The 13,981-nt window shown below is 41.6% G+C and overlaps 1 protein-coding gene across 4 annotated transcripts in view; it reads left to right on the top strand.

The window, feature by feature from the left end:
• PHF8 (PHD finger protein 8) overlaps positions 1-13,981 on the top strand; it is a 112,874-nt gene that overhangs the window by 60,254 nt on the left and 38,639 nt on the right. For 2 of the 4 annotated variants that reach the window (XM_070502245.1, XM_070502243.1), the window contains exons 11-18: positions 767-858; positions 3,358-3,447; positions 5,280-5,582; positions 6,346-6,449; positions 10,840-11,015; positions 11,308-11,393; positions 11,900-12,033; positions 12,897-13,210. In XM_070502245.1, coding sequence (XP_070358346.1) covers positions 767-858; positions 3,358-3,447; positions 5,280-5,582; positions 6,346-6,449; positions 10,840-11,015; positions 11,308-11,393; positions 11,900-12,033; positions 12,897-13,210 — 1,299 coding nt within the window. The remainder of the gene's footprint in view (positions 1-766; positions 859-3,357; positions 3,448-5,279; positions 5,583-6,345; positions 6,450-10,839; positions 11,016-11,307; positions 11,394-11,899; positions 12,034-12,896; positions 13,211-13,981) is intronic. The other 2 variants (XM_070502247.1, XM_070502246.1) reach the window with 1 other exon arrangement.

Here is a 13,981-nt window from a genome sequence, read left to right as displayed (position 1 = left end):
CCAACCTACTGGGTTTCTTCTTTCCTGGTCTGCTCTGAAGTAGAGCGGTTCCCTTGCTCAGACCTGAGATTCTTTAAGGTGACTTGGTCAGAAGGAATCAGTATCTCAGAGTTACAAAGAACCTCAGAGGCCAGTGAGTACAGTCTCCTACCCAATACCTCCAGCCCTTATTCTGCCACCTAGACTGACAAGCCTAAGTGTTCAATCAGAGGCTGGATGACTAACCACTTATTACCTGTTCTGAACAGCTCAGTTCAGTAGATAATTGTTTATGGAGCCTAAATCTGGCTGTCATAACCTCCTCCTGGAGTAACTCAGGACAAGGGCATTAATGGCTCTTCAGATCTGTGTCGGTGGCACTTGTGGTCCTCCTTAGTGTTCGCAGTTTGAAACCCAAGAGGTATAGTAGCGTGGTAGAAGGAACACAGGCCTCGGATTCAGATAGACATGGTTTCAGTCTTGGTTTTGGTACTCGCTTGGTGTGTGCCCTTGGTTAAGTCTCTTTGCCTCTCTCAGCCTCAGTTTCCTGAACTATAAAATGAAGATAATGATACATGGCTTATGGGGTGGGTATAAAGAGTCAATGAGATAGATGTTAAATGCCTAGCATGTAGTAGGTAGTCATTAAATGAACACTGTTATAAGAACTGAGATCTGGAATTATGCTCAGAGCCTTGAACATTTTCTCTGGTTGCCTGAAAAGAGCAACAATTCCTTCACTTCCCTGCATTGCTTTGTTGACACACTGCCTTCTTTCCCCCTTTAGGTTTGCGAGAAAACAGGAGACACCCTGCCTCCTACCTGGTTCATGGTGGCAAAGCCCTGAACTTGGCCTTTAGAGCCTGGACAAGGAAAGAAGTAAATATACTTATTTCTCTACCTCCTCTAGAGTTCTGCCCTCAGTAGGGACTGGCTTTGGGGAGGTAGAAGAGACCAGGGAGGTTTATGCTCCTGGGGTTAGAGTGGAGGACTGGGCTGGGACTCCTGGGATTATGTTTTTAAACCTTTCTTTTTGATTATATAAAAAGTAATACATGCTTACTATAGAAAATTAGAAAAATACAGAAGAGTATAAAGAAGGAAAAACATTATCTGAAATTTTAACACTCAGAGAGAATTAACATTAACATTTGGTTATATTTTCTTCTGGTCTTTTTTATATGCACTTTAAAACATAATTGCTATTTCCCTGTATGTACAATTTTGTATCTGAATTGGTTAGCTTGTCTTAATTTTCCTGTGTCACCAAAGTTCTCCATAAACATTTAATAGTTACATGATATTCTTTTGCAGGGATGTACCATCCTCACCTAACCACTTGTTTATTGTTTCTTCCTTTTTATTTATTTATTTGAGAGGTAGTTATGACAATCATGCAGTGATTATCTATTTGCATCAGTCTTTGTCCCTCATCTCTTGGTTGTTTCTTCAGGATAGATTCCTAGAAGAGCAGTTACTAATCAAAGTATATGAAAAAATGTAAGACTCTTGATGCATACTGCCAAAATGGCTTTTTAGAAATATACTAATACCCATCTATCCAGTTGAATACTAAACAGCTTTAAAAGAGATTAAGGAAACTCTCTATGTACTGATTTGGAAAGATTGCCAGAATTTGTCACATAAAGATGTAGAACCATGTGTATAGTGTGCTACCTTATGTGTACAAAGGGGGAAAACAAGAATTATGTTTATATGTGTTTGTATTTGCCCAAAGACACAATCTGGAGGGATGTGGAAGGAACTAATAAATGTGGTTACCTGTATGGGTGGGCTAATGGGGCTGATGACAGGGACAGATATATATTGAGGCTTTTCAATATATATATCTTTTTCTATTGTTTGATTTTTGAACTATGTGAATGGATTACCTACTCAAAATGTTGAATTTTTTTAAAAAAACAATTATAAGAAATGCAAAAAGATTAGAAGACATATCAGTATATTCTCTTAATGCTTCTGATACTCCTTATAGATTCCTTCCCCTGCATACAGTGGCCTAAGGAGACCTTTCAGCCACTGCAGGTGTAACTTGCACAATCTACCATTTCCTGTTGCCAACCTTCCCTTCAGATGTCTTTGGACTTCATGTTTTGGGCCTTCTCTTGCTCCCTGGACTCACCTACACCTGGGCCTTAGCCTGTAATTGTTTCTCCACACCCCTCAGGTGTGGCTACCTTGGGTTTCACCTCTGACCCCCCTCCCCCATGAAGTGAACTTCAGAGTGACTCTGTCCCAGGAACATCAAAAGGGAGGAAGGTAGGTGGGTCCTAAGCACTCATGCCCTAGGCCAGGATGGCCCCAGAGACCAAGGGGTGGCCCCAAACAACATGGCCAAAGGAAGCTGGAGGAGAGTAGGACACAGATCTGAGGAGCCCACGCTCATGGAAGAAGTCTTTTGTGAAATGCAGATGACTTCCATGGGAGGCACTTGCTCCCTCACCTTTCCAGAACCCCTCAGCTGGGAGAAGGGAACTATTAAGATTATCCAGCTGGGTCACATGGGTTCTCAGTCCCCACCCCTGCCCAGCCACCAAAATAAATTCCAGATGGATTAAAATAGTTAAAGGAAAACATCAAACCGTGGGAAGCAAGAACGAAATGCTGAGGACTTTTTATCAGTCCTCTGGATACAGTAATGAAGTGACAGCTGGTGGAAGAAATCACAAAGGAAAAGCTTGAGAGATCTGTCTATATAAAGACATAAATCTCAAGTACTCAAAAAGATTGCTAACGAATTAAAAGAGAGACAACCAACAGGTCTCTCCCTGGGTTGCTGTTGAGCTAGCTGTGGACCTGTAGCTGCTCAGCACTGAGTTCTGTCTTCACAAGTGGAGAGGCTGGGTCATCCCCAGGGATCTCCCTGAGGTCCTTGACTTTTTAAGGGGTGTGGCCCAAGCCCACAACTGAGTTCCTCACACCTCTTGACACTGTCCTTTATCAGATATATGTTTTACGAATATTTTCTCCCAGTCTGTGGTTTGTCTTAGTGTTTTTCCGAGAGGTTTTTATTTTTTATTAAGTCCAATTTATCAGTGTTTTCTTTTATGGTTCGTGCTTTTTGTGTCCTAAGATATCTTTGCCTAACCAAGGTCACAAAGATTTTCTCCTGTTTTCTTCTACAGGGTTTATAGTTTTAGATTTTACCTTTAGGTTTATGATCCATTTTGAATTTCTGTGTCTGTGCATATGGTACAACATATGGATTGAGGTTCTTTTTTTGCATGTGGATATCTAGTCTTTCTAGTAGCATTTGTTAAAGAGACTACCCTTTCTCCATTGAATTGCTTTGGTACCTTTGTCAAAAATCAGTTGTCCCTTTATGTATGGGTCTATTCCTTATGTCTTGTTTGACAGGCTCTGCCAGACCACGAGGATGAGATTCCAGAGACAGTGCGGACCGTACAGCTCATTAAAGATCTGGCTAGGGAGATCCGCCTGGTGGAAGTAAGAAGCATGCGAGCAGGGGAGGCATTTGGGAAGGGCTCAAGGCTCAAGTGGCAGGTCAGGTTTCTGCCGTTGGCGGGAGAGCTCAGGGGAAGGGTTGGGAAGACCCCACCAAGGGCCCTATTCATTCATCCATTTATTCATTCATTCAGATAATTACTGTGTGCCTCAAGTGTGCCAGATATTGGGCCAGGTTCTTAGGATACATAGATAATACAATGCCTGCCCACAAAGAACTCACTATCTAATAGAGGACCTTGGGCAAAGTTAACCTGTCTGAGCCTTAGTTTCCTCATCTCTAAAGTGGGAATAATTATACCTACTCAATGGTTATTAAAAGGATTAAATAAGATAGTTCAGGTTGAGCACTAAGTATAGTGCTTGGCACACAGTAGGTGCTCAATAAATTGTGATGATGGGTCATGGAGGTGGTGAGTGGTGGAGGTCATAGTAGTTGTTCTTATTAATATTTTGACTCAGTCTCTGCATTCTGCAAAATGACAATTCTCCTGGGTTGAAGATGATTACAAAGCCATGTTTCAACAGGTGGTGTATAGCACAAGGCAGTAAGGTGTGGTGGTAAGAGACTCAGAGAAACTTGGGTTCTGGTTCCTATTCTGTCACTTGCAAGCCTTTCAGAACCTCAGTATCCTTATCTCTAAAGTGAAGATAACACTACCTTTTCATAGTTTTGTCAGGATTAAGAGCTAATGTAAGTAGAGCTCCTCGCACAGTGCCTGGCAGGGTAAGTACTCAATAAATGTGAGCCATTGTTATTAACAGACTTTGCAGCAAAGAGAGAACTCACTGTGGGCTGGTGAAGTAGCAGAGGCACCAGAGGAGAATTGGGCTTGAGGAAGTTTAAACTTTCCTTTAGCTCAGAAGCTGTAAAGTTCCATCTAGCACCCAGGATATAGGCACTAAATCCATGCTGAAAGGTGGTCAGAGTGAGCTACTGGAAAGTTGGGCTTCTCTTCTAGCCTTAGTGCCTGCAGCATGTGCCACTGCCTACACCATAGCTTACCTTGTTCACCTCCTACCTCATTCTCTTCCACTCCTACCTGTCAAAATCCTTCAGGGTTTAGTTAAAAGACCTACCTTTTCTCTGGTTCTTTCCACTTAAACTCGTTTTGTATACAATGGCTGGTTGGAAGAGAGCTTAGAGATAGATCAATCATATCTGGTCCATTGGCTTTCAAATGTTTTAAAGCAATGGAATCCTTTTTTTCAAATGAGATCTTACATGGAAGCCCAATATATACAACCAAGGCATAGCTGGTATGAATAAGATGAAGGCAGGAGGCTTAGAGCTCTGCTTGTTCCTCTTGTTTGCCTTCCACCTACCTGTAGTCCCCAGGGCTTCTCATAAGAAGCTCAAAGGAGCCACAGAGCATCTTTGAAACCACCTTTCCAGTCTAATCCTTTAATTTTACAGCTGAGCAAACAGAGCCCCAGAGTGGTCAGAGCACTTAGCCTAGGTCACAGAGCTAGCTAGTAGTAGAATTAGGACTAACCGTACAGTTTTGTACTCATTTATTTTCTGCCGTGTCTGCCATGTCAGCTGCTCTTGGAGTCTTTTCTCTCCAGTTTTGACAGTAGTGCTGGGCTTTTCCTCTGCTCGTCTTCTCCTTATTCATCAATGGCTGGGTAACAAAATGCCACCCAGTAAATTCTTGATGATTCTTTGTGCAAAAACTAGGGTGTGCATATGTGGAGTATCTGTAAGCCACTTCCATGGCAGTACCGCCAGTGCCATGAACAGATCTCTGCTCTTAGCATAGAGAGAACCCTTGAGTAAGCTCTAACCCCCTCGTGTACTAACACTCTTGTAGGATATCTTCCAACAGAACGTTGGGAAGACGAGCAATATCTTTGGGCTGCAGAGGATCTTCCCAGCTGGCTCCATTCCCTTAACCAGGCCAGCCCATTCCACTTCAGTATCCATGTCCAGGCTGTCACTGCCCTCCAAAAGTGGTTCAAAGAAGAAAGGCCTGAAGCCCAAGGAACTCTTCAAGAAGGCAGAGCGAAAGGGCAAGGAGAGCTCAGCCTTGGGGCCTGCTGGCCAACTGAGCTATAATCTCATGGACACATACAATCATCAGACACTGAAGACAGGCTCTTCCCAGAAAGCAAAGGTGGGTGCTGGCCCATGGGTTCAGCCCAACCCTTTTGGGTCCATTGGAAGAGCAGGGTATCAAAAGGACAGGCTATCCTTTTTTCCCACCTCCCTTAGGGCCCCTGGTGTTTGGCTACCAGTCCCACTCATTTAATAGGCTTTTATTGAGACCTTGTCTATGCTGGGCACTGTGATAGGTGCTGTGGACGTAACCCTCAAGAGGCTGACAGGCTAGTGAGAAAGATAGGCATAAAAACAAATGAGTGCAATGAGGTGTTGTGGATGCCACAATCAAGGGTGTGTGTGGAACCCTGAAACACATAGGGGGATGATTCTATTTGAGTAGGGGTGATGGTCAGAAGCTCTTCTCAGAAAACGTGACACTCAAGCTGAATCTTGAATTACTGGGATGGGAATGACATTTGAGAACATGGTGTATGAGTGTCATGTTGGAGTCTTGAACAGGTCCTTGAGAAAAGCTCTTCTTCCAGGGCTCCACCTTGCTTCAAGATTGTGGTGCCCTCCATGGGCATGTGAAGATGTTCCCTCCTCTTTTTACGGAATATGTTTTAAAAGATTGATAGGTTTCCCCTGAGCCGGCCATACATTCTCAACCTCTTGTTCCTGTGATCATTTGGGTTAGGGGTGGAGACAGTCTAGCAGAAGGCCTTGGTTCAGGTGGTTTTGACAGTGAACTCAGCCAGTGAAACCAGAGGGAACTGGCCATCCTGATTCACATGGGAGTCCCAGACAGGTGACAACTGAGCCTCCTCCTTCTGCAGTTCAACATCACTGGTACCTGCTTGAATGACTCAGATGATGACTCGCCAGACTTGGACCTTGATGGGAATGAGGGCCCGCTGGCCCTATTGATGTCTAATGGCAGGTGAGGTGGGGAGAAGGAGCACAGACATAATGGGACTGTTGGTGACAACATGCCACTAAGATAGGGCATGGATTTGAGACCTGGGGCTAAGACGTGGATGGGGGAGGGACTGTATTTGGGGAAATACCCAGATATTATCAGATATCATTGCTTAGTTCAGGGAACCATGGTATTGTTGGGGTGGGTGGGAGGGCGATCTGGAATCTAATTGGCAATCCTGACAAAAATCTTACATAAGTTCTAGAAATTTCATCAAGACAGTGAGTCAGAACCACTGGCGGGAATAAGAGGTAGTATGGCATGCTGGTTAACAGCATTAGTTTTTTATATACCTTTTGTGATTCGATTTTTAAGAATTTGTTTTGCAGAAATATTTCAGAGATGTGTAAAGAGAAATGTTCAGTATTCACTGCATCTTTGTTTGTAATAGTAAGTAATTGGAAACACGTTCATCAATAGGGGATAAATAAATTATGGTACATCTATATAATAGAATACCATGTAGCTGTTGAAAAGAATGAGTTTAATATCTATTGACATGGAAAGATGTCCAAGATATATTCTTAAGTGAAAAAATCAGGTTACAAAATAATATATAGGAATAGTTCCATTTAAATTTTTTAAAAAGCCACCTGTGCATGTGTGTGTATGCTTGTGTAGAAAAGTGACATACACACTTTTTCCTGTATTTTATTTTTAATTTAACTTTTTTGAAGAAGTTTACAATTTAATTTATGCAGTTTAGAATTCAAAAAGTGTGAAAAGATACATAGTGAAAATTTTGCTCCCGCCCCTCTTGTTCCCCAGTTCCCCTCTCCATAGACAACCAATGTCAATGATTTCCTTTCAGAGATATTTACACACGTTCATGCAAATAAATATATTTGTTATATATTTTATACTTGTCACACCAAACGTGTAACAGTAGTTATCTCTGGAAAGTAGGATAGGGGAGGCAGGAGAGGAATTCAATGGCATTTGAATTTTATACAATGAGGATATATTTTCTTAAAATAATTTTTAACAGAACATTTTCTAAAAGAATAAAATAAAAGCTGTTCACAACAAAAAGCATGGACTTGGGAATCAGACAATGAGTTTGAACCCCAGCTCTGATATGTATTTGTTGTGCTACCTTGACAAGTTAATTAACTATCTGCGCCTCAGTGTCCTCATTATATCTATTCTATAGGTAAAACTTACCTTAGGGTTGTTGGAGGACTAAATGAGATAATGTATGTAAAGTGCTTATCACAGGGCCTGGCACATAGTAAATACTTAATAAATGGTAGCTCTGATAAATATAATGATGAAGTTGATATGAAAGATGATGGTAGTAATGATGATGATAGTGTCAGTATGGCCAGAAGTTAAGTAGGTCATCAGAAACCCCGAAATGTGTAGGGAGGCAGAGGCAGAGGCAGACAGTGAGAGTTATTATCTGGACACTCAGAAGACCAGACAGGAGCAGTCAAGAACCAAGTACAGCATATGAACACTGTAGGAACACGAGTGACAAGGATACCTTAATAGCATTTTTGTAGGAAAAGGCTGTCTTCAGATCCCAAGGGTGAGTATACTAGGTCCACCTGGCTGAAATAAGGGAAAAGGGAGTGTAAGAGTAGGGCAGATTCTGAAAGCAGCAGAGCTATCTTTGTTAGTAAAGAATAAGATTAGAAAGACTGTTGAGCATTGCCTTTGTCCAGAACCCATGGTCCATCTCCTGGGGAAGAAAAAATTGAGAGTCCTAAGGGGTCCAGCTATAATGGCTGTTGAGAACGCAGTTGAGGACATTTTCCCTTCCCCGCCAGTCTGTCTCGTGCTGCTTCTGTTACCTCCTGCATCTGCCAGAGCCTGCTGTTATGTAAACCTAGGGAGTCAAGGTATAGAAATATTTACAGACAATATGATATGTCTTGGCTTTTCTCCAAAATAATCCAGTGTTTTGCAGGGACTCAGGTGCTGATAAAACAAGATTGATAGTATGTTGATAATTGCTGAAGCTTAGCTGGGTGCTAGGTACATGGGAGTTTTATACTTTTATATTTTTGTAATTTTTGTATATTTTTGTAAGTTTGACATTTTTCATAATTAGAAGTTAATAAAAGATCAGCATATAAATAGCTATCATTTATTTAGCACCTGCTCTGTGTTAGACTCCATCTTAGTTGTTTACATACATTATTTTATTTAGTCCTCGCAACAACCTGAAGGTAAGTGTTGTTATCTGCATTTTACTAAAGTGGAAAGTGAGGCCCAGAGTTATCCCCATTTTACTAAAGTGGAAAGTGAGGCCCAGAGAACTTAATTATAAGATGAGCTACCGTTGGGCACTTGCCATGTGTTAGTCTCTGCATTAGTTCTTTTAATCCTCCCAACAACCCTACGAGGTAGAAAACAGGTCAATTTAATGACAACCAATTCACTGAAAGCCAGTTTGTCAAATTACTATTTTTGAATGTATCAAGTGTACTGATTTACCAGAAACTTGTTTCTTTTTATCTATAAGATTTATTTCAACAGTTTGTACTGGTTAATATTATTTACCATGTGTAACAGGATTATTTAGGCCACTTCTGAGTTTTTTCCACTTCCTTTATATATTTTTAACAACGTTTTAAAGTATAATTTACATACCATACAATTAACCTGTTTTAAGTGTACAATTAAATGACTTTTAAATTTAAATTTAAATTTAAAGAATGTACAACCATCACCACAATCCAATTTTAGAACATTTCTATCCGCCCAAAAAGATCCTTCATGCCCACTTATAGTCAATCCTGGTTCTGTTCCTCAGGTCCAAGCAACCACTAATCTACATTCTGTCTCTATACATTTGCCTTTTCTAGACATTTCATAGAAATGGAATCATACAATATGTGTCCTTTTGTGTCTGGCTTCTTTCACTCAGTATGATGTTTTTGAGGTTTATCCATGAGGTAGTATGTATCATTAATTGATTCCTTTTTATTGCTAAATAGTATTTCATCGTATGGATATACCATATTTTGTTTGTCCATTCACTAGTTGATGGTCATTTAGATTGATTCTACTTTTTGGCTATTATGAATAATGGTGCTATGACCATTGGCCTACAAATTTTTCTGTGGATATATGTTTTCGTTTCTCACTTAGGAGTAAAATTTTGAGTCATACGGTCAGTCTGTGTTTAACTTTTTAAGAAACTGCCAAAATTTATTCCAAAGTGTCTGTACCATTTTACCTTCCCAGCAGCAATTATGAGTTTCTCCATATACTGGCTAACACTTTTTATTGTCTGTCTTTTTGATTATAGCCATTCTGATGGATGTAAAGTGGTATCTCATTGTGGTTTTTTATTTATTTATTTTTTTGAGGAAGACCAGCCCTGAGCTAACATCTGCCGCCAATCCTCCCCTTTTTGCTGAGGAAGGCTGGCCATGAGCTAACATCCATGCCCATCTTCCTCTACTTTATATATGGGATGCCTGCCGCAGCATGACTTGCCAGGTGGTGCCATGTCCGCACCCGGGATCTGAACTGGCGAACCCCAGGCCACCGAAGCAGAATGTGTGCACTTAACTACTGCGCCACCGGGCCGGCCCCTCATTGTGGTTTTGATTTACATTTCCCTGATGACTAATGATGTTGAGCATCTTTTCCTTTGGCCATTTGTATATCATCTTTAGAGAAATGTGTATTCAAATCTTGTGCTCATTTTTGAATTGGCTTGTCTTATTATTGAGTTCTAAGAGTTATTTAAATATTCTGGATAGAAATGCTTTGTGGTTTTTCTTTTCATTTTCTTAATGATGTGTTTTGAAGCACAAACATTTTGAATTTTACCTAATCCCAGGTCACAAAGATATTTCCCTATATTTTCTTCTAGAAATTTTATAGTCTTAGCTTTTACATTTAGATCTATTTTGAGTTAATTTTTGTGTACGATGTGAGGTAAGAGTCCACATTCATTTCTCTGCATGTAATATCAAGTTATCTCAGCTCTGTTGAAAAGACTGTCCTTTCCCCACTGAATTGCCTTGGCACCTTTGTCAGAAATCAGTTGACCATAAATTCACGGATTTGGTTCTAGACTCACAGTTCTGTTCCATTGATGTATGTCTATCCTTATGCCAATATCACACTACCTTGATTACTTTAGCTTTATAGTAAATTTTGAAATTGAGTAGTATAAGTCCTCCAACTTTGTTCTTTTTCAAAATTTGTTTGGCCACGTTAAGTACTTTATATGCCCATATATATTTTAGTATCAGTTTATTAAGTTCTACAAAAAAGCTAGCTGGATTTTGATAGGGATTGCATTGAATCTGTAGATCAATTTGGGAAATTGCCATCTTAACAATATTGAGTGCAACTGTTTTTATGTTCTCTTTCTCTTTCTGTCCAGTACCAAGAGGGTAAAGAGCTTATCCAAGTCTCGGCGAGCCAAGATCGCAAAGAAGGCAGACAGGGCTAGGCTGGCAGGACAGGTGGTGGAGGATGAATTTGACTTGGATTCAGATGATGAACTGCAGATTGATGAGAGATTGGGAAAGGAGAAGGCAACCCTGATAATAAGACCAAGTGTGTACCTGTTCTTTCCCTTTCCTACCTGCCTATTTCACATTTGTTTTTGGTTCTCTTAATAGACTTAAGACCTTAGGCCTGAGATTGTTAACATTCTGATTTACCAGCTCGGCAGGCCTCTGTGTATACTTTCCTCTAGAGATTTATTTATGAGCTAATTCCTAATCTCTAAATTAGTCATCTGTGGTGATTACTTTCAGGAAAATTGTAATTTTATTTTCTTTCCCCTGGGTGTTTGGCTCAGATGCTGATCTTAGCTTTATGATAAGTGCATTCTATTGTTTTCTAGAATTTCCCCGAAAGTTGCCCCGTGCGAAGCCTTGCTCTGACCCCAACAGAGTTCGTGAACCAGGAGAAGTTGAGTTTGACATTGAGGTAGGAGCCTGGCCTGTGTCTAATCTTCTGCTCATTCTGGTTACAGAGACAGAGGACAGATTATCATTGTAGTTGGGGTAAAAAAAGACATCCTATGTCTTTAATTCCTAAAATATTTATTAAGTGAAAGATTGTGTACTAAGTGGTGCTGAGCATATAAATGGAAGATTATCTTTTAGTTGAAATATTTTTAAAATCCTTTAATACAGAGCAGTGTGATGTAGCAGAAAGAGTATCCAACTGGGAATATCTGATTGTGACCTTACACAAATTATTTAGCTTCACTGAGTCTTAGTTTCCTTATCTATAAAATGGGAATTATAATACCTACCTCACAAAGATGCTGTGCAGATTAAGATGAAAGAATGAATATTATTACACTTAGTACTTGGTCTGTAATTGGAGGTCAGAAGATTTAAGTATCAGGAGTGAGACTGTCAACTGTTTCTTGGCGCCTTACCAGACCAACCCTGGGCAGCTGAGGTGATATCCTCTTTCCCAAACAGGAGGACTACACAACAGATGAGGACATGGTAGAAGGGGTCGAAAGCAAGCTTGGGAATGGGAGTGGAGCTGGTGGAATTCTTGATCTGCTTAAGGCCAGCAGGCAGGTGGGGGGACCTGACTATGCTACCCTCACGTGAGTACTGGCTTTGATCTCCCCTTTCCAGGTGATCAGACAGCACACCCCCCAACTTACCACCCAAAGGGTTAGGTCAGCCAATCAGCAAATATTTTTCAAGCCATTTACAAGGACATAGAATTAGCCAGGTCATTTGGTCTAGAAGAATAAAGTAGACAAGAAATCTGTCTTGAGGAACTTAAGATCTGATAGAGAGAGGATGTATAGACTTCAAGGGGAATCAGTTTGGGTTATTTGGAAGTTGGAGAGGGGCTGGAAGAGGCATGGAAGGAGAACTGAGCCTTTTCTGGGCCTTGTTTAAAAAAGGGGAAGAATGGGGGCCGGCCCGGTGGTGCAGTGGTTAAGTTTGCACATCCTGCTTTGGCCGCCCACGGTTTGCTGGTTCAGATCCCACATGCAGACCTATGTACCACTTGTCAAGCCATGCTGTGGCAGGCGTCCCACATATAAAGTAGAGGGAGATGGGCAAGGATGTTGGCTCGGGGCCAGTCTTCCTCAGCAAAAAGAGGAGGATTGGTGGCAGATGTTAGCTCAGGGCTAATCTTCCTCAAAAAAAAAAGAAAAAAAAAGAAAGAATGCAGCATGAGTGAACAGTGAAGAAGGTGCACCCCTCTTTTTGCCATCTTGCCTGCTGTCTGTAGAGAGACTTGAGGCAAGAAGGACTGGCCTTTTCATGAAAACCGTCTTTGATACTATCTTCATCCTTTCATTTGATTTCTGTTTTTTCGCCTGGGATGGTTCTCTCCTTCCTCCCACCCTGACCCTCGAAGCTGTTGTCCATCCTCCATGACTGTTTTGTTGACTGGTTTCCGCTGACAAGTAGAGAAACTCCCTCAGCATTTCTCTTCTGTCCGTTGCAGCGAGGCCCCTGCCTCTCCCAGCACTCAGGAGGCCATCCAGGGCATGCTGTGCATGGCCAATCTGCAGTCCTCCTCGTCCTCACCAGCTACCTCCAGCCTGCAGGCCTGGTGGACCGGGGGACAGGATCGAAGCAGTGGGAGCTCCAGCAGTGGGCTGGGCACAGTGTCTAGCAGTCCTGCTTCCCAGCGCACCCCAGGGAAGCGGCCCATCAAGCGGCCAGCATACTGGAGAACTGAGAGCGAAGAGGAGGAGGAGAACGCCAGTCTGGATGAACAGGACAGCTTGGGAGCGTGCTTCAAGGATGCAGAGTATAGTAAGGGCAGCTGAGCGCTTGGATCCCTGCCAGAAAGGCTCTCCCTAGCCCCAATCTCTGTCCCAAACCCAATCCCAATCCTGGACAGCCTGTAGGGAGCAAAGGCCTGGCCTTAAGCCTGCTACTTGGTTTTTCTGAGCCATATTTTCTTAATCTGTAAAATGGGGATATCTCACATGTTGATGTAAGAATTAGAGGTGATGCTTGCGTAGAGCACCTGGCACAATGTCTTGCTCACGGGAGGCCTCAAAAATGGTAGCTGTTATAATTAGCTATCGTCCATTTTTAGCGTTGTCCAACCTTCACTTCTGGTGACTCTTTTTTCCCTCTTGCCTATTTTACTGCCATCACCTGTATCATTTGTGTTCTGTGTCGTTCGGTTCATCTCTTGCAAAAGTATATAATGACCTTTCAGTGGGCTTTTTACATTTAAGAGATGACTCCTTTTTTTATGGAGATTTATTGAATACTACAATGTATTCATTGTATGTATACATACATACACTCTTTTGTATAGTGCAGCTGACTTTCATGTAGGTTTTTGTTTTAATATTATTTAAAAAAAAAATTAATGCTGGTGCTGGCCCTGTTGCTGAGTGGTTATCTTTGTGGGCTCTGCTTCAGCGGCCTGGGGTTCATGGGTTTGGATCCTGGGTGTAGACCTACGCACTGATCCTCAAGCCATGCTGTGGCAGCATCCCACATGGAGGAACTAGAATGACTTACAACTATGCACTGGGGCTTTGGGGAGAAAAAAAAAAACAGGAAGAT

The sequence above is a fragment of the Equus asinus genome, chromosome X, assembly GCF_041296235.1.
Source record: "Equus asinus isolate D_3611 breed Donkey chromosome X, EquAss-T2T_v2, whole genome shotgun sequence".
NCBI lineage: Eukaryota > Metazoa > Chordata > Mammalia > Perissodactyla > Equidae > Equus > Equus asinus.
Note: the sequence above shows the minus strand (reverse complement) of the source record. Positions and strands in the feature narration are given on the sequence as shown.